Source organism: Mobula hypostoma, chromosome 3, assembly GCF_963921235.1.
Source record: "Mobula hypostoma chromosome 3, sMobHyp1.1, whole genome shotgun sequence".
NCBI classification, from domain to species: Eukaryota; Metazoa; Chordata; class Chondrichthyes; order Myliobatiformes; family Myliobatidae; genus Mobula; species Mobula hypostoma.
This window is the reverse complement of record NC_086099.1, coordinates 215,348,147-215,369,305: the sequence shown is the minus strand read 5'-3', so window position 1 is coordinate 215,369,305 and position 21,159 is coordinate 215,348,147. Positions and strand designations below refer to the sequence as shown.

At 40.7% G+C, this 21,159-nt stretch overlaps 1 protein-coding gene across 1 annotated transcript in view; it reads right to left on the bottom strand.

Moving 5' to 3' along the window:
* The window catches only part of rheb (Ras homolog, mTORC1 binding), a 101,691-nt gene that overhangs the window by 5,593 nt on the left and 74,939 nt on the right, over positions 1-21,159 (bottom strand). Inside the window, exons 3-7 of the mRNA XM_063044470.1 lie at positions 12,053-12,120; positions 9,358-9,440; positions 6,505-6,561; positions 6,373-6,420; positions 4,750-4,831 (exon numbers count right to left, since the gene is read on the bottom strand). Of these exons, the coding sequence (XP_062900540.1) occupies positions 4,750-4,831; positions 6,373-6,420; positions 6,505-6,561; positions 9,358-9,440; positions 12,053-12,120 (338 nt within the window). The remainder of the gene's footprint in view (positions 1-4,749; positions 4,832-6,372; positions 6,421-6,504; positions 6,562-9,357; positions 9,441-12,052; positions 12,121-21,159) is intronic.

Genomic DNA, 21,159 nt, shown 5'->3' with positions numbered 1-21,159 from the left:
GGTGGTAGTTACACTCAAGGTGCAGGACGCTGGTAACTGAGTGACCGTCAGGAGAAGAAGAGAGGATAGGCAGCCAGTGCAGAGCACCCCATGGCCACTCCCCTCAACAACAGGCATACCACTTGGATAATGTTTGGGGGGGGGGGGTTAATGACAGGGAAGAGGAAAGCCACACAGGTCAGGTATCTGGCACTGAGTCTGGCTCTGCTGCTTGGAAAGGAATCAGGGAAGAGGGGTGAGCTGTAGTGTTACGGGACTCATTGGTTTGGTGAACAGAAAGGAGGTTCTGTGGACAAGAACAAGATTCCCGAATGGTATGTTGATTCCTAGGTGCAGGGTCAGGGACATTACGGATCAAGTCCACAGCATTCCTAACTGGGAGGGTGAGCAGCCAGTAAATAGTCATGGTCCATGTTGGTAACAATGACATGGGTAGGAGGGGTGACAAGGTCCTACAAAATGAGTTCAGGAAGTTAGGTGCTAAGGACAGAACCTCTAGAGTTGTGATCTCAGGATTGCCACCTATGCCACGTGCTAGTGAGGCCAGAAACAGGAAGATCAAACAGTTTAACATGTGGCTAAGGAGTTGGTAAAGAAGAGAGGACTTCATATTTTTGGATCATTGGGCTCTCTTGCAGGGCAACTGCCAGCTGTTCAGAAAAGGCAGCTTGTACCTGAACTGAAGGGAGTCTAGCAGGAAGGTTTGATCATAAGACACAGGAGCAGAATTAGGCCTCCGAGGTTGGGTGAAACTAGAACTAGAGGCCATGGGCCAAGGGTGAAAGGTGAAATGTTTAAGGGGAATATGAGGGGGATCTTCTTCACTTAGAGAGCGGTGAACATGTGGAACAAGCTGCCAGTGCAAGTGGTAAATGCGGGTTCGATTTCAACATTTAAGAGAAATTTGGATAGGCACATGGATAGAAGGGGTATGGTCTGGGTGCAGGTCAATGGAAATCGGCAGAATAATGATTTGGCATGGACTAGATGGGCTGAAAGGCTGTAGTGTTCTTTGACTATGACATGGCCCTCCACGGACCTCCCATCCATGTATCTATCTGCATGGGTCTTCACCAGCTGTTCCGGATTCCAAAGTTGTAGGGGTTAGTAGGTTAATTGGTCATATGGGTGTAACAGGGCAGCATGGGCTCGTTAGGCCAGAAGGGCCTGTTACCCTGCTGTATCACTGAATAAAATATATAAAAATAAAAAATGATGCCAATAGAGCTGAGGAGGAAATAGGTCATGAGAGATTTAGGCAATGAATCACAGAACTGCGTTTAAAAGTCTTTGCTTGCCTACATTTTAGAATTGTTCCACTGTTGTAATAAAAGTAATTAATCAGTTGTGAAGCGTGTTGAAATACCCAGAGGACATAAATGAATCTGCTGAAATGTTATATAATACACCAACACTAAGTGTTGACAAGCACAACAGCCGTCTTAAGGTGACCTTGGTGGCTGCTGAATGTACAGCGATCTGAGAATTTTAGGTTACCATTCACCTTAGAGTTGTGCTGGAGATGAGTTGGGGATGGAGGTCTGTGCCCACACCTCTTCTCCTTTGGTAGTCCCTCAGGGTTCTAGCATCACTTGGTTTCACCTGTTTTGGGGGTTCTGGGATTACAAGGGTTAATGGCACCTAACGGCACTCCTTTGCTTGCATCTTCGGAAACAGCTCTATTTCCATCTTTAGTATCTCTATTTTTCCCTTTCAGGGTTCTTTTGAAGACTCTGACCTGGAGATACACGCTGACCCCAGTTCTTTGCGGGAATGGGACCTGCTCTCGGGGTTCCATAACTGACCGTTGTTCGGCACGCCAAAGGTTCGGCCTAAGAAGGACATGTTCAGCACAGCTTTGTGGGTCCAAGGGTATTGTGCTGTAGGTTTTCTATGTTTCAAGTTCACATAGATATCATCTGACTGTACATACAACCCAACAAAACAATGTTCCTTTGGACCACTGTGCACCCACACAACATATCACACACAGCATGGCACAGATAGAGTCCTTGTGCACAAGAACAGCAGCATGGGCCCGTCACCCACACTGTTCTAAGTCCAAACAGAGAAATGCCAATTTTATCCAGAACTGATAAACAGTTACAGATTTTAGCACCATTGCGTATCCTCAAAATTCCATTCATAATGGTGTTAAAAGTCAGAAGAAACACTAGGCTAACAACCGATGATACTTTGAAGTTAGCAGGTGTGATCACTGAATCCTTCTGTATCATTCTAGTCTCCAGTCCCCTGCTCTGTAAAAGGAGGCTATACTCTTCAAAGACTTTTCTTGCCTGGCCTGTTTACACTAACCTTGCCTGGACATTAAGTTAACCCTTGCCTTGCTCCAGCTTCCACAGTTCTCAACTGAGAATAGCTCAATTATCTTAAGTTTACTTTACACTTATTACTTGGTATTGAATGCTCCTTTGATTATTCTGGGAAGGATTTCCCAGGAGTTAGTGAGATCTGTACAATCTCTTTTCTCACCACTCCCTACTGCCAAGGCAATACCTGTGAACATTCTTCTGCTCTGAAAATTTCTTCCTGCAATGGAATTCAGAGTGGTGTATCTGTTAGAAGGTCTGGTGCGGCTTATCCATCAAGCACAGAGTCCTGCTACTGGCTGGAAGAACCCATTAACATTTGCTTCTTCTGTCAATAATTGAACAATTAAGTCAGAATCAATAGTATTTTAAAGTTGCTCACATCTCCAAACTTTCCAGAAGAACAGGGATCACTGTTCTTTGGTACACTGAGCACAAAGACTGCAGCTCCTAGAATCTGGAGCAACAATAATTGCCGAACTCAGCAAGTCAGGCATTACCTATGGAGGGAAATGAACAGTAGACACTTCATGCTGACACCCTTCATCAGGTCAGGAAAAAAGAGAAACCAGAATAAAAGGTTTATGGGATGGGGGGGTGGTGGAGCAGAGACAGAGGAGGACAAACAGACCTATAATAGGTAATTCCAGAAGAAAAGAGAGAGGTTTTGGGGTGGGGGGGGGGGGACTTGAACTGGAAATGTGAAAAACTCAGGTAGCAAGGACTGAAGATTGAGGGCAATGGATCATGGAATAAAGGGAAGCTGGCAGTGGATGGAGTGAATGATAGGCAGGTTGTGAGGCCAATGGAGCCATAGGGATTGAAAAAAACAAGTTGGGGGGACGGCAGAATGGAGGGAAGAGATAGAAGAGTGGATACTAGAAGTTAGAGAAATCAATATTGATGCCATTCATCCAATATGCATCTAGTCTCAACATGGAGACCTGCCAATGTGGAATTGGGAGTGGATTTAAAATGCTTGGCCAATAGGAGATTATGGATGTTCTAGCAGTCAGAACAAAGGAAGCAAATTCCTAATCTGTGTCTGATCTTACCAATGTAGAGGCCACTGCACCAACAGCAATGACATCAATGTACTCATACATGAAGTGCTGCCTCACCTGGATAGACTGTTTAGGGCCCTCACTGAAGGAGGTGGTGTAGGGCTCAGGTGTAACACTTGTGATGATTGCAGAAATAAGAGGCTGAAGAGGATTGAAAGAGAGGGAAAAGTGGACAAGAGACTTGAGGAGAGTGTGATCTGGGTGGGGGGTGTGACAGGGAATGTGCCTAGTGGTGGGATCCCATTAGAACTAGTGGAAGATATGAAGAATATGTTGGATGCTGAGGTTCAAGTGGTGTTAAGTGAGGACCAGGGGAAGCCTAACCCTGGTATGTTGGAGACGGGATGGGGTGAGTGCAGATGTGCAGGATATGGAGGTGGTGTAGGTGAGGTTCCATTGATGGCTGTGGAGGGAAAACCCATTTTCTGAAGAGGACACCTCTGCTGTTCTGGAATGGAAAACCTCATGAAAACAGATGGGATGGAGATGGAGGAACTGAGAGAAGGGAACAACATCCTTACAAGTGATGAGTGGGAAGCGATGTAATCAAGGTAATTGTGGGAGTCAGTGGACTTGTAAAAGATGTTGGTAGATAATCTGTCTCTGGAAATGGTGACGGAGATCAAGAAGGAGACAGTTGTCAGAAAGACTGAATTTGAGGGCAGGGTGAAAGTTGGTAGTCAAGTTGATGAAATTGCTAAGCTCCATAAGGATGCAAGGCATTCTGAATGTGAAGCCTGCTAGCATATTTCATTAGACTATGTGTTCTAACACAAATGACCTGTTTTAGATGTCAGCTCCTCCATCTCAATGGCAGATACTGCACAGAAGCCCAATGAGCTTATATTAAATATTTGAGTTTAAGGTCTTCCAGCACTTTTCCTTAGCCACAAATTAACCTACCCAGCCTTTACTTGCCTTATTCGGATTTGCTAGAAACTAAAGCACATTCTCCGTCTGACTTCCTCTAACATTCCACTGTACTATTTCAGTGCAGCAGCAGGGAGTGTTTTAGTACCAGAAATGCAGTATTTCACAGTGTCAAACAAGGATCAATTCTGCAAAACATCTATACCATGTTTTTACAAAACAAACCAGCTCTCCACAAATGCCTTGGGCAATATTAATCGATGAACCAATGTGTAACCCTTTTATTTTGTGCAGAAGTTTGCTATGCACAAGCAAGTTGCCACATTTCCATCAAAGTCTGCAGGTTAAAAGTACTTTATCAAAGCAGTACACTGGGATGGTTTAGCTATAACTCTGGATATTACAACCCAGACCAACGCCTTGCAATTTAAATGCAATATTGCTTCATACCCCTCAGAATTACTCCATAACTTTGAGATTCTTACCTGATTCTCTTTAGCAGAGGACTCCATGAAGGCAGCACTCCAGGAATCTGCTAAACTCTTCCCTTCTTCATAACTGATCACCCTAAAAATATTTTTTTTTTAAATCAATACCAGTTGTCTGATGGATCAGAATGAACAGATTCCAAAATAACTTTAAACCATCTGTAAAAATCAAAGGAAACAAAAATCTGCAGGAGGAACTCAACAGGTTGAACAGGAGTAGTGGGGCAGGGACAGAGAGGAATTACTGATTTTCAGGTGGAGTCCCTGGAGGGTGAAGACAATCACTGAAGAGAAGAGGGGAAAGCGATGAGGTGGGGTGTCAGCTAGTAGGTGATTAGTGGACTGAGGATAATGGTTCCCATTATCACCATCCAACTTTGGGATTTGTGTTCCTATCACCCTACCCTTCCTCCAGCTGTCTCCAACTATTTTTTTTTAACAGTCCAACCTGATAGATGGTCAAACAGTATCCATTCTGAAAGATAAATATCCTAAACTTTTAATTACATAGTACAGGTTAATTATCTTCAACTAGAATGGATATTTTTGACCTTCTATCAGGTTGAAATGTACAAAAAAAATAGATGGACGAGAGAGCAAAATGAAATGAATCAACTTCCAAAACTTTTATTTTATGGCAATGACATCCCATTGTTCTAATGGCGCATATTACAGTTTAAAAGCTTTACAATCATATTGGAACATGAGAAAAGATTAAACACATGGAAATTTATAGTGGTGAGGTAAAATTGAAATTCCATTAACCTGCAAACTTAGCATAATCCACTGTAGCAAAAGCTATTGTAGATATAGCTTCAAAATGTGTGCAGCTGAAAATTATGGTTAAATTCATTGCATTAATTTCCAACAAATTGTCAGTTGTCACTTTATAAAATTACCAATAACTGCACATTTAATTTCTGCAGTTCAAATGCATGGTAGTATTCCTCAAATCAAAAAGATATGTATCTGATGCTAAACATTTTTTCCCCCAGTGTTAGGAGATAATTTAGCTATCAGTGATATTTCTTGGCAAGTTCAGCAGCAAAGGAAACACCAGCTCAGAAAGTAGAGAATAAAGCCTGTTGCTAACTCCTGCAGATTAAATTAACCACACAGTTCTTTCAGGCACTATAGGTATTAATGTTGAGACAAACATGTTCCATGCAGACATCTTCTGGTTTGATTACTGCATAACCAGAAGGCTGGCTGGTGGTCAAAAATCAGAAAACTGGAAGAATCTCTGCTTTGGTGCCAGTTCAGTGGTTAGTCTTTCATTTTGGCCACCACTTGCACTGTCTTTACATTTCATGCTTCCATAAACGTGTGGCTTTCACCACACGACTTCATACGCCTTCTCGGCAAAGATCCTACCTCTCCCAAGGATGAGATCTTTGGAGCTTCTGTAGCTCTGGGTTTTTCAACAGGATAAGGCTGCTAGCCCCATGCCCAATCTAACTCCTTTTGCAGCTGAGGTTAGGACCATCCATGGTGGAGTCAATGGTTAGACTTGGGATTTCTAAATTCATCTTTTAATTTAAATACAAACCAATCAATATCATTTTGACAAGTGTCATCTGAACATCCCATTTCCAAAATGTATATGAAATAACCACCCACCTTTCCATGTGTAGATCCTTCTTATTTCCAACCAACATAATGGGCACTCTGCAGTATAAAAAACAAACTCAATGACTAATGTAGAAGTAAAATCTGGAAAAAGTTGAAAATTGCAATTTTAATTTTACTTACTGAACCTTCCCCACCATATCCAACAATTTTTCATGAATCACTTTGATCACCTCAAAACTGCAAATGTTAAAAAAAAAGATAAAATGATTACACCTTGGTCCGATCCTACCAAACCTAAAGCCAAATATTAATGCTTAGGCTTTTATCGTTAACCATTCTGCATCACCTTTTAATTTCTCTTAGCCCCAAAATGCAAGGAAGAAACTAAAGAAAACATTTGCTTCAAATAATTCTACCAACTCAAATTCAAAATATTTCATTGAAATATAACTTGCCATAAACGAAGGCATGTCACATTAGTAGCTGACCACCTTTAACACAACTAAGTTCTGTAGTGGCTTTATCATCATAGACGGATCAGTTGACTAAGCTTACCTAGCAGTGGAATGCCAGAAAGACACAAAATCAGGTGTTAATGAAGCTCCACATTGAAACAACACACAAAATGCTGGAGGAACTCAGCAGGCCAGCAGCATCTGTGGAAAAGAGTAAATAGTCGACGTTTTGAGCTCAGAGCATTCAGTCCTACTCCTTTCTGTAGATGCTGCTTGGCCTGCTGAGTTTCTCCAGCATTTTGTGTGTGTTTCAATGCAGAGCTTCATTGACACCTGATTTGTGTGTTGCTTGGATTTTCAGCATCTGCAGATTTTCTGCAGAAAATGATTTGTGCTTGAAGCTCCCCATTGAACTTCTTTTCAAGATTAGTCAAGTTAGATTCAAAGGATCCATCATGATTTAAAAAGCTCATTTTGAATAACCTCTAGCATATGAAGTGATCTTTTCCCAGCTAATACAAGAACATTAGCATGATAAATGGAACAGAATTTGGATTCCTTTGAATTCTCCTATTATGATTCAATTACACCAACGCTCGGACCACAACACACATTCCAGACAGACAGAAATTCTACCATGCATATCCTACATGCTCAAAGATAACAATATTTTCAAATTCAGATTAGGCTTTACTTTTGATGGCTAGTTTCCCCTCAAGTTTTAGAGATAACTCATTTTCAAACTTTACTTAACTCACATTCTATGTTTAACTTAAGCTGCTAGGCTCCCACACTTCCAACCCACAAACTGATTTGTAAAACAAATCGTCTACAGCATGGATTTGTAATTCCGACAACCTTCAATAATAGCCACCAATATCCCAAGCATCAAAATTATTATTGTGATTAGGGGTGGATTATTGTAGCCTGTACAATACTTTATGATAGATCTGTACATGTGAATGTAATTTGACTAAAATTCTGGAAGTCTCAATTTGTAAAACAATTAAGCCCCAAAACTAATTGTGCTTTTGGTGAAATTCTGTGTGGGCATATTAAAATGAATGTATATGGATTTGCAAATCTCACGATCTACATTCTCAAGTTAATGAATGCTACTCCCACTTGCAAACCAGCGTTCCTGAATGATGCAACAGGCAGATTTAAAAAAATTTTTTTTTAAACAATCCTGAAATTTCATGCATATGTGGCAAAAACCATTTCTCCTCACTTGGGCTCATATTTTTAAACTCATCACCTCAAAAGTTTAGGCCCTGTCAAAGTAAATTTACTCCATTGACTCTTTTAAGTTCAGGCTCAAAACTTACCTTTGTTCACTAGCGTTTGAATCTTCCTGATGAGGCTGATTTTTGGCTTGTGCCTAGGCTCATGTGTTGTTTATTTTGTGCCTATAAGCTGTGTGCCTTGTTGTTTATATCATTGTTTCTTGTATTTGTGATTTTAGCTACCTGTTATGGTTTGTACAGCACTTTGGTCAACATGGGTTGTTTTTAAATGTGCTTTAAAAATAAATTTGACTTGACTATTATCAAAGTACATATATGTTACCATATACTACCTTGAGATTCATTGTTTGCAGGCATTTACAGGAAAATAAGAAAATAGAATTGAATTTATGAAAACTATACATATAGACTGACAACCAATGTACAAAATATGACAAACGGTGCAAATAAAACAAATAAATAATACTGAGGACATGAGTTCTAGAGTCCTTGAAAGTGAGTCTGAAAGTTTTGGAATCAGATCAGATTTGAGATGGGTGAAGTTGTTCACACTGGATTAGGAGCCTGATAGATGTAGGCTAATAACTGATCCTGAACCTGGTGGGGTGGGAAGCAAGGCTCCTATACCTCCAGCCTGATGGCAACACTGATAAGATAGCATGGTCTGAGTGGTGAGATCAGAGTTGAGATGGGTGAAATTATCCATGCTGGATCAGGAGCCTGCTGGTTGTAGAGTAACAGCTGATCCTGAATCTGGTAGTGTGGGACCAAAGGCTTCCTGATGACAGTAATGAGAAGAGAGCATGGCCTGGATAGTGGCGAATGCATGAAATAAAGTCCTATTTCCATAGATCATAGTCAGAATTCAAAGATATAAAACACAGCCATGACCTTGTTGAATGGTATACAGAATCAGTGACTTATTCCGGTTTGTAAGTAATGAAGGCAATTAAAAAGCTGCCAAGATGAAAGTTTCCTACTTAACACCCATAAATTGTCCTTCTCAATAGAAATTGCAAGTTAGATATAGAGCACACAATGCAGGAAAGTTAGAGATAGAGGTTTAAGATATCGAAGATATTTCAGAGTTTGCAAATGTTATTCTACAAGAGCAATCAGTACATTACCACTCAGCAATCACACTGCCCAGCATTTTTGGAAAACCACGCACTCTGGCTTTGCATTAAAAGGCAGCCCATCATGTTCTGAATTATGCTGAATAATAGCAGAACTATAATGTGACATACAAATTGCTACCTTAAAGCAGCAATATGCCATCACAAACCAATGCAGCTAACTAGCTAAAAATGAATAGTAATGGCAATGCTTACCTTTTGTTAGATGTAACTGAGTACACCAAAATGTACCCATTAATGTCTATGGAATACGTCTGAGGGAAGATAGAGTATTCATCCTAATAGTTAAAAAGACAAATATCAGGTTGTCAGACCAATGAGTCTAACTATTAAATTGCCTACATTTAGATTCAGAAGCGATGTATAAATCATGACTTGATAATTGTGCTGAGGAAGGATTTCTGCAAGAATTCAAGTTCACTGCATAATGCACTGTCAGCCACCACCAATCACAAAGCTTGAACAGAAAGTTTAATTTTCTTTCTTTTAGGTTTTTGTCCTAAAACATATGTACATTTAGGTTGTACAAAATATTCCAGTACTTTCGCGGGGGAATTATACAATGCTATCATGAATACAATGAAGGCGGGAAATTCAAATGTCTGTACTAATCTTGGAATAGTTTTAAGGTCAAAGTACTATTCTTTTAATTGTACTGTCCCTGTGCACTTACCTTGCAGCTAGTGTAAGAGGCATTTCAATTATAGCCTATAACCTGGTTATCTTAATTTATATGGCATCTTTAATATGGTAAATGATAAAAGAATAATTTCAAAGGCAGAATTTAAAACAATGTAGATAGAATAACTAGCAGCCGATGGCATGATTAAACATGTATGTAAAGATAGAACAAAATGTGCAGAGCTGGAAGAAACAACCAAGGTGCTTAAAAGAGTGGCAGCGACATTCAAGGTGGCCAAGGGAGGAAAGACGAGGTTTTGAAGGTCATAATTGACAGCGAAGTGAGATCCACTGTAGGTTGGGAGGTGGACAAGAGACTGAAACAATTTGAAGTCAGGCAAGGATGCCAAAGGCGAAAGATAAGAATAAGAATTTGGAGGACAGAGGGGACAAGTTAAATAGATTAATGTTTTTGTGGTAAAGTAATGTAATTAAGCAGAATTTTGGTGATAGGACTTTCAGCTCAACACTGAATAAGTAGCATACACAAGTTCATCGTTCAACTTGGAGAGAAAATGGTTGCTGGAAAAGCTTCTGGAGGTTGGATGGGTTGATCTTCCAGAATAAGTTGCAAAAAGTTGACAGCTCATCTAGTTGATGCCACAGAAGAACAGCGCAGTAAAAAATGAAATAATAAGATATTGCTGTATAGTTCATAAAGAAGCCAAATTTGCATCTCACGTGATGTCGTGGAAAAGCAATGCCTAGACAAATATGTAATGGTACTTAGAATGGAACTTGAGCTACCGTGAGGGAGTGGAGATCACAAAAGGGTGCTCAACTTCTTGGATGGGAATGCAGCCAATTGATATGGGATTAAAAGATCAAAACTGCCACCTACAAATTTACTAAGGTATTCCTGGCATTTTGGTCAGGTTAGAAACAATACTGAGAAATTCAATGGAAATGGGAGGTGTAAATCCAAATCATTAACGATTTACTAATAGCACAGTACAGTTAAAGATAATCCTAAACTATTTTACCAACAAATACCATTTTAAGAAGCTTCCCTTTACTGTCTGCTAATACTCTACTCATTCTCCCCATTTCCATCCCACGACATTCAATTCTTGTTCCAAAGGAACAAAAGACCAAAACAAAATAATTTATAGGAAGTCATTACCTATACACAATACCACCTCCACTTAATCTATATGCAAGGTAGAAATGAGAAAATGCAGAATTTTGCAATAGATCGTCCAAATATTTAGTTGAGTACAGAGTCTGTGACACCTTAGGCCAGCAAATCAAGACAAGTGCTCAGCAAAGGTAAAATGACAAGTAATGAGTTCAATTTGAGCTGGTCTGAGAGACAGAAACACATGTGATTTCAAAATCCTAAGGCTCACCAAACAAGGACAGGCATTATAAACCTTGTCCTCTTCTGAAGTTTACTTCAACTACAAATCGCTTACGTCAATAGCAACATGCAGCAACATTTCAAGGGAAAAGAATGCTTAGACCAAGACCAGAAGATTTCAGAAACTGAGGTGTAACCAACAAGTAAATTTGAAAGTAATTGAAGTACAAATTCATTAGCCTTTGTACAGATGCAAGTGTGAACAGCTGCTGGAATCAAAAACCTCATTTAACATGAATGAAAGGGCTGATTGGCTCAGGAGTGCCAGGAAGTGCTGCTGAAAAGAAAAAGCTGTAACCCTCTGCATACTGGTCAAACAGATGATGGCAACACCAAAGAATAATGATTGTATTTAGCACTGTCCACCCCAGATGCTAGCAACATCTTACCATCAGCTGCTGGAAACTTAGCTTCTCTAAGCTGGTCCAGTCAAGCCGTTTGTTGAGGACTAGGGACGATGCCAAGTCTGACCTGCAAGTGAAGCTAAAAACTCAGAACTGATTCTTTCACAGCCATTAGAACATTAGAAGACTGAGTGTCATTTCACTCGCCTGACAGAAGAGGGACAAATTCAAAATCCACAAGGAACTGATAGCCTGAACAGAATCAACAATTCAATTTATAGAGGCCAACTTTGAAGGCCACTACAAAATAGTCACATACCCCCTTTGCCACAACCAGACAAACCCAAGCCAACAGCATCCCAAAATTCGAAAGAACTACCCTAACAACTACGCGGTGTTATTTTTACAACCTTGCATTTCAAGCAAGTTGTGCGGTGTTATACAATTATGACACCGCTTGAACTGGACAAGAACACCAAGTAAAACTATTTCCCTGCAGTCTTACCTGCCCAGCTGTGTCCACAAGCTGCAAGTGGTAATCTTGTCCATTCACCGTGATCAGTTTGGTAAATGCTAAAAACAGAAAGAGTGTAATTACCAAAACCAGCCCGTCATACTTAGTTGAAGACAGAAAGTATAAATACTCCAAAACAGTTACAGTTGCAAGAAAAAGTTTCTGAACAATTATCTGGCTTTCTTAATTAATTACTCAAAATGTGGTCTCTTCAACAGGACAGAGATTTTCAGAGATTAAAGGAGCTAGGGCTTTACTCTTTGGAGAGAAGGAGGATGAGAGGAGCATGATAGAGGTGTACAAGATAATAAGAGGAATAGATAGAGTGGATAGCCAGTGCCTCTTCCCCAGGGCACCACTGCTCAATACAAGAGGACATGGCTTTAAGGTAAGGGGTGGGAAGTTCAAGGGGGATATTACAGGAAGGTTTTTTTTACTCAGAGTGGTTGGTGCGTGGAATGCACTGCCTGAGTCAGTGGTGGAGGCAGATACACTAGTGAAGTTTAAGAGACTACTAGACAGGTATATGGAGGAATTTAAGGTGGGGGCTTATATGGGAGGCAGGGTTTGAGGGTTGGCACAACATTGTGGGCCGAAGGGCCTGTACTGTGCTGTACTATTCTATGCTCTATGTTCATTTACGTCACAATAATAGACAAACACAATTTGCCTAAAGTAATAACACAGATAATTGTACTTTTCATGTTTTTACTGAACATATTGTTTCATCATTCACAGTACAGGCTGGAAAAAGTAGGGGAACCCTTGTATTTAATAACTGGTAGAACCTCCTTCAGCAGCAATAACTTCAACCAAATGTTTCCTGCAGCTGATCAGATTTGCACAATGGAGAGGAGGAATTTTAGACCATTCCTCCATACAAAACTTTCAGTTCCTCAATATTTCTGGGATACCTTTCATGAACAACCCTCTTCAGGTCATACCACAGCAATTCAATTGGGTCTGACTCTAACTTTGCCATTCCAAAACACAAATTTTCTTCATTTTAAACCATTCTGTTGCTTTAGATCATTGTTCTGTTGCATCATCCAACTTCTATTAAGCTTCAGGTGACAGAACGCTACCCTGACATACTCCTGTAAAATGTCTTTATACAATTTTGAATTCATTGTTCCCTCAACAATTGCAAGCTGTCCAGGCCCTAAGGCAGCAAAGTAGTCCCAAACCATGATGCTCCTTCCACCATGCTTCACAGTTGGGATGACGTTTTGATGTTGGTGTGCGGTGCCCTTTTCCCTCCAAGCATAGCAATATGCATTTCTGCCTCATCTGTCCACAGAACACTGTCCCAGAAATGTAGATGAACATTCAGGTGGTGTTTTACAAACTGAGACATGCAGCAATGTTTTGTATCCTCCGTGGTGTCCTTCCATGAGCACCATTCTTGTTCCATGTTTTTCTTATAGTGAACAGAGACTTTAGCAAGTTCTAGAGATTTCTTCAGGCCTTTTACTGTTATCCTTGGATTCTTCTTCCACTTCCTTCAGCAATGCACATTGTGCTCATGGTGTGATCTTTGCAGGATACCTACTGTTAAGGGAGAGTAGCAACAGTACTGAATTTCCTCAATTTGTATACAATTACTTTTACTGTGGACTGATGAACACTCAGGTCTTCAGAAATGCTCTTGTAGCCTTTTCCAGCTTCATGCATCTTTGCAATTCTTCTTCCAAGGTCCTCTGAAAGTTGCTTTGATCGAGACTTGGTGCACATAAATACAGATCTTTCTTGAGAACAGCAGGCTCTGTCAGTAGCCTGACTTAGTATGTAGAGGGCAGGGCATCTCTACAACCCACATCTCCAATTTCATCTCATTGGTTGGAACACCTGACTCCAAGTAGCTTTTGTAGAAGGCATTACCCCAGAGGTTCACAAACTTTTTTGAACCCAGACTGTGATTGTTTAAATGGTGTACTCAGTATTGACGAGAAGTACAATTGTTTGTGTGTTAGCAGTTTAGGTAGATTGCGTTTTCTAGTATTATAACTTAAATGAAGATCAGACTACATTTTATGAGTAATTAATACAGAAAACCAGGTAATTGCAAAGGTTTCTCAAACTCATTCTTGCAACTGTAGATGGTTAAAATTTTTAAATGAAACATACAATTAGACATTTGAAATATCACTAGCAATTCTGTAAAATTCTCAAGGCATCAACACGCAAAATGTTGGAGGAACTCAGCAGATCAGACAGCATCTATGGAGGTGAACAATCAGCCTGAAGTGCTGACTGGCTGTTGGGGCGCAACAGTGACACACACACACTCTTCCGATTTCCAGTATCTGCAAAATCTCTTGTGTTTAAGGCATTAACACAACAGCAATCCATTCAATCTTCGCTAATTTAGCAGTTTCAAGGATTTCAAATGAAATAGCTAACACATTTTTAAAACTGTTACAAATACAAGTTTGGTTATGGCTAAAATTGACATCAACATTAAGAGTTGATAAAATGGGGAACAAATCCAGTTTTTCCATGGATGTTTCTTTATCTTATATAAATATCTCATAAATCATTAAAAATTTTCCACTGTCCAAGCACAGGAAACACACTGTGAATAATGATATTGTTAATCAACGCACTCAACAAGGATCACGACATTTACATCAGTTATGGCAACACCTATCAGTTTAAAAATATAACTAGTTCACCACATTGCATCGCACTGAGTTATGACAATGAAGAATATTTGCCAGAGTCATCTATGACTTTAGGATGCACCAAGTAATTTGAAAGTGTCCGACTTACTTTTGGGTAATTACTTCTATGAAGTTGGGGAATTTAGTAATACATCGATAAAGCAAAAGAATAACCATTTAACTTGCTTTTTATCATGCTACAGAGATAAATGCACATCATACAAAGGCTGAAAGTCTTCACCCCTTTTCCAACAGCAGTGCTAATTCACATCTGAAACAGAGTACACATTGGCCTAAATGTCGCATGAAAGACGAGCACTCTCCTAGGTGTAGGTCTCCTTCAGCTGTGGTGAACTGTGGCGAGAGCATACTCTGTTAAAGGGTCCTGGATCTCAGCCATTTTGAAATTTACTCTGGCATTAGGGATGCAAGTTTATTGAATTTCAATAATAAAAGGTTTCAAACTGATTATTAAAGCAGGGCAATGAAATAACAGTAACAAAAATTATGAATATTTTCCAATCAAACATCATTAAAAACGCTGATTTGTTAAGCACAGTCAGCACTGTGTTACAAGCGAGCATTTTGTCCCGAAGGAACACAGATACAGCCATCCGCATAGTGGATGGAAATAGCTGGTGATGCACCGAACTGATAGGCAGCAGTAATGAGCCAGATCAAGAAGTCAACAAGCAGGAGCTGCACTGCCCAGATAGAGACAACCAACCAAAAACCTGCTCAGCAAAGGAGAAAGGGAAAGCACAGCACATCAGTTAATTATTTGCATTTTTATTGTTCCCAGTATTTATTTTTTTATTATTGGCACGATTTGCCATCTTTTGCAACCTGGATTTGTCAGACCGTCATGTGCAGTTTTTCATAAACAATTTCTTTATTTTCCTGTAAATGCTTACAAGAAAATTAATCTCAGAGTATATGGCTACATCTCCATACTTAGATAACAAATTGACTTTGAACATGGATTTGCGTCACATATGAACTTTGAGGTTCCAGCTACCTGATAAATCAGAATCTCACCAAATCCCCATACATCTACGCAACAGGGAACAAGCATGTTCCCTTAACCCTTTAGATGTGTTAGGCTGAGTCGTCGCAGGCTGGGGTGGTGCAGTGGCCCCCACGCTCCGGGCAGCGAACCCATACAGATCCGCGAAGAATGCAGCGGAGCAGTGGTAGGGGCGGGAGGCACACAGCACATCTTTAAGGAAAAAGCCGAAATAAACATGCTAATTAATTAGGGGATTGCCTCTGATCTGGGCCGACAATTACCTGTCGGGCAACACCTAATTAATTAGCATGTTTATTTCAGCTTTTTTCTTAAAGGTGTGCTGTGTGCCTCCCGGCTACCACTGCATTCTCCACGAATCGGTATCTGTCCGCAGCCTGGGGGTTGGGGTGGTGGGACACTGGGGTGTCATCTCGTCGCCTGTTTCCATTAGAGCAGGCAGCTCATCTTCCTCTATCTCTGCCCGCCTCGATGTCGAAGGTCGAGGTTCGTCGTCTGCCGTGGCTGATGTGGAAGGCTTGCTTGACTTCTGAGCCTCGCGCATTTTTCTATCATACAGTTCTTTGTAAGCACTCAAACCATCCTGCAAATATCCCCTAAACCTACGTACCCTTTCAAAATTAAAGTTGTACTTTATCATTGCAGTGAAAATCTCACGCAGTTGCTTCATGTCCAGTTCGCTACTGCATTCGGTTTCGATTGTTATCCTTTCCTCTTCCAATTGCATCAGCTCTTCAACATCATCTTCGTCAACTTCCACAAGCCAAACTCACATTGTCCTTACTTCAAAGTTGCTGGTGAACGCAACAGGCCAAGCAACATCTGTAGGAAGAGGTGCAGTCGACGTTTCAGGCCGAGACCCTTCGTCAGGACTAACTGAAGGGTGAGTAAGAGATTTGAAAGTTGGAGGGGGAGGGGGAAATCCAAAATGATAGGAGATAGGTCTCGGCCTGAAACGTCGACTGCACCTCTTCCTACAGATGCTGCTTGGCCTGCTGCATTCACCAGCAACTTTGATGTATGTTGCTTGAATTTCCAGCATCTGCAGAATTCCTGTTGTTTGTCCTTACTTCGTTCACCACGATCGAAACACTTAATTATGTCTAGTTTTACGCTAAGTGTAACACCCTTACGAGTTCTTTCAGGCTTTTCCGATACCATAGAACTCATCTTGCAAACGGCTGCTCACAGGCACGTGTTTAAGCAATGCCGGCTAGAATGCAGTTCCGAATCCGGAGAGAGCAGCTGCTCGAGGTGCGCGCTGCCTTTTATCGCGTGTTGATTTTTTTACTGCGCGCTGATTTTTTATCGTAACAGTGATGTTTCATAAAGCAAACGTTCAAAAAGCGGGGGACACCTGTATGTCCACATTTTAATTCCACATCCCATTCTGATGTCTATCCATGGCCTCCTCTACTTGTCAAGATGAAACCACACTCAGGTTGGAGGAACAGCACCTTATATTCTGTCTGGGTAGGCTCCAACCTGATGGCATGAACATTGACTTCTCTCACTTCCATTAATGCCCCACCTCCCCTTTGTACCCCATCCCTTATTTATTATTATTCCCCCCCTTTTTTTTTTCCTTTTTTCTCCCTCTGTCCCTCTCACTATACTCCTTGCCCATCCTCTGGGCTCCCCTCCCCCTTTCTTTCTCCCTAGGCCTCCCGTCCCATGATCCTCCCCCTTCTCCAGCCTCTTAAACCCTTTTGCCAATCAACTTTCCAGCTCTTAGCTCCATCCCACCCCCTCCTGTCTTCTCCTATCATTTTTTTATCTCCCCTTCCCCTCCCACTGTCAAGTCTCTATCTCTTCTTTCAGTTAGTCCTGATGAAGGGTCTTAGCCCGAAATGTCGACTGTACCTCTTCCTATACATGCTGCTTGGCCTGCTGCGTTCACCAGCATTTTTTGTGCATGTTGCTTGAATTCCCAGCATCTGCAGATTTCCTCGTATTTGCCTCACTGGTGGTCAGATTCTGGTTACTTAGGGGTGCTGATTAAGATGTGCCTGTCAAATTTTAATTACCATTTATGATAACAACTTCAACATGAATTTTAAGATTATACTGGTGTTACGACAGCCATGTACATAGTCGCCTAGATTCAGGAATTAAGTCTCTTTCAAGTAATTACATTGTCCTAGCTACCTCCTGTTCTATTCACCACTAACACGAAAACTATATTTGTTAAGTTAACTGTTTCACTTGAGACAATCAATCTGAGAAAACAGAATTTAACAGGCCAAGCAGCAACTACTGAAGTAGAACATGTATGTCGAAGTTGCAGGTCAAGACCTTACATGAGAATGATTAATCCTGTGCCTTTGACACTTATTAGGGTATGGAGCAACTAACATGTATTAGTGCTGTAAATAGATACGGAGCTTTTCACGAAGAACATGATTTTTTAAAAAATTACTTCAAATAACTACCATTTCAGCAGTATGCCTACATCATATATTGACAGTTTAAAAAAAAAATCAATGGTTAAAATTTCTTCAAGAAAAGGCAAATAACTCAACCAGGGTGGAGCACAAACTGTGGTTAGGCAGAATACCCTTTGCTACAAACAACCATATCACATACAGCTGCAAACCACAAACATACAGCACAATGCTAATTTTGTCAAGTTAATGCACTATCGCACCTGAAAAGTTCAAGTAAAATATTTTGATTAGATCGGAATTGGGGTAAATTTTCTTTATTTTCCACTTCACTGACACCTGTAGAACTTCAGCAGGAACCCCAATTCTATCGGCTAAAGGGGGTCTCTACCAGATTCTGGCAGTTTCAAAAGCTTAACCTTCATACTGAAGGGATGTTATAAACACACCTATTAGATGAACAAGAAAAAAAACACTGATGCCACCGGTGATTTGACCTGTATTCCTTCACCATGGAATTTTAAGGGGAAAATAGAGCTCGTTCTGAATTGTCAAAGGTCAGTGGAATATTGTCGGGTCCAGCTTGATATACTGCAGGCAGTCTGTGTGACACTTAGAAAGGACTGCTTTAGACAAACAGAAAAGCAATAAAGCGCAATCTACAAAAACAGCTCTTAAGTATATGATGCAAAACTTAGAGGCACAATAAGTTATTATGACAGCGATCGTCCAAGGATCTAGAGATAGCTTGATGGCAGTAAAGAGACAAGGATCAAACTGATAAATGTAACATTTTATATTTTGGAATGAATAACAAGAGGCAATGAAAATGAAAGGGCTCAATTGTAAAAGGGGTACAAAAGCTGAGAGATTAGGGAATAAATATGCATAGTTCATTGAAATTGACATCACAGACTAGGGAAAAAAAAGAGGCTGTAAGATCCCAATCATACTGCATAGAACCTGACATCGAGCCTAACTTGTGTCAATCAAGCACCCAATAACACAGGGGTTCCACAGACTCCTTTGTTAATATCCGAGGTCTATGGCATAAAATGTTTGGGAACCCCTGCACCAACATTAATCCCTTATTTCCCCCAAATTTTCATTGATTCCTCCCAGATTCAACAATTCACTGACATAGTGGGGCTATTTATGATGGCCAATTAAGGGACTAACCCACATCTTTTGGATATAGGAGACAACAGGAGCAGCCACCCAGTGGAAACCCATGTGGAACATGCAAGCTTTATACAGGCAGCACAGTGAGTAGGGGAGATGGGGGACAGATCAGACTGGGTTGCTGGAACTGGCAGGCACCAGCTCTTTGTGCAGCTCTTGGGTTTTAAGCCGCAGAATAGAGTTCAAGAGGAGCCTTGCTGAAACTCATTTGCTCACGAGTCCTGCACCCAGCTCAGAATACCACAGTTGTAGAAAGATGCAAAGGCAGCTTCAGGAGAGGGGGCAGAAAATATTAAATGATTGACTCTACAGATGATGGGCTTAAAAGTTATGTGGACAGACTGGGGAAACTGAGGATTCCCTCCTTGGAACAGTACTTTAAATACTCTGCTGTGGTTGCACATAGAAGTATTTAAAATCATGAAGGGTATAGATGAGATTAGACGAGACGACTATTTCAATTGGCACTAAGGTCAAGGACATGGGACACAGTATGAGAGTAACTGGGGGTGGGGGAAACAAATTAAACAATAAACACATTGTCAGATTTGCAATTCATTGCCAAAACTGGGAGTGGAGGCAGATTGATCAAAGCTTTCAATGTTGAGCCATTTGAAAGAAAGTGGATGAAGTGCGAAGAATGGAGATGGCTGGATTGCTCTTGCATGCAGTGCAGACTTTTTCTAGAGTGAGTGGTCTTATTCGAAAGGCATTCATGCAGAAGGGCAGAGCTCTACGTTATTAAATGTCTTTTAAGACTGAGTATAATTTTTATAGTAGGCAATTCTTTAATTACTCCACCACTACCCAATTCAATCCCACTAATATAATAAATAAAAATCCCAAACAATTTGGACTCAGAGTACATAAAGCCTCAAGCAACTTTGTTAAAGTGTAACCAAAATTGGTTACATTCTCAAACAAATGATTTTTTGCCTGTTTGAAGCCTTAGTCAGTCACATTCTGCAGTAGGATGGCCAGTTGCTCTGCAACAAAAGCAACAACCTGGACAAGCATTATGTTGCACTGGCACATGATTCTAATGGCAGGGCCATTCTGCAAGGAGATCAATAAAAACAGCAACAGAAGCTGTAGGCTATTTGGTCCTTGCACAATAATATCACATTCTAGCACTAGGTGTATGTCAGTCAATTTCCTTAGACTGAGGGAGAATAAAAAGTGATATTAATGTAGAATTAATGTAAAAGAGTGGTTGATGGTCAGCATGACATGATAGACCAAAGAAACCATTTCAGTACTATACTCATTCTCTCTCAGAAAATTCTTTCAAGACCTGTCTTGTAAACTGCTATCCAGAGCGCTCGTGCAGAGAATTTCAATGACTTCAGCTTTTGGGTCACCTGAATGGTCAAACCCTTTGAGTCAGTGCCCTCAGCAGCCAATTTAAGAGGAGCATCAAGCATTGAATGAGGTAGCAATGCAATCCATTCTCCTTCATCTAAAATCAGAAAGGAGTAAAGACCAGTCTGTAACTTCTTGTTATAGGGTGTTATAGGACGCCAAACAAAACTATCGGACGATTGATGCTAATGAGAGAGATAAGAGAGACAATGGAGAAACATTCAAAATGCTAATAACAGAGAAGAGAGGGATTAACGGAAAAGAAACACAATTCAGAATATTGATAGACCGGTTACTTTGAACCTGAACTGTTTGAAGTTTGAGGGACAGGTGATACCCCAGCAGGGGGATAAAAAGAGCAGGTTCGCTAAGGCACACGACACACCACAAGACGAGGCCCTGGAAAGAGCGGTGTGCCCCCACAAGTGGTGGGAGTTTGGAGGTCCAGTTCGCGGGAACCGACCAGAGGCTCACAGGGTG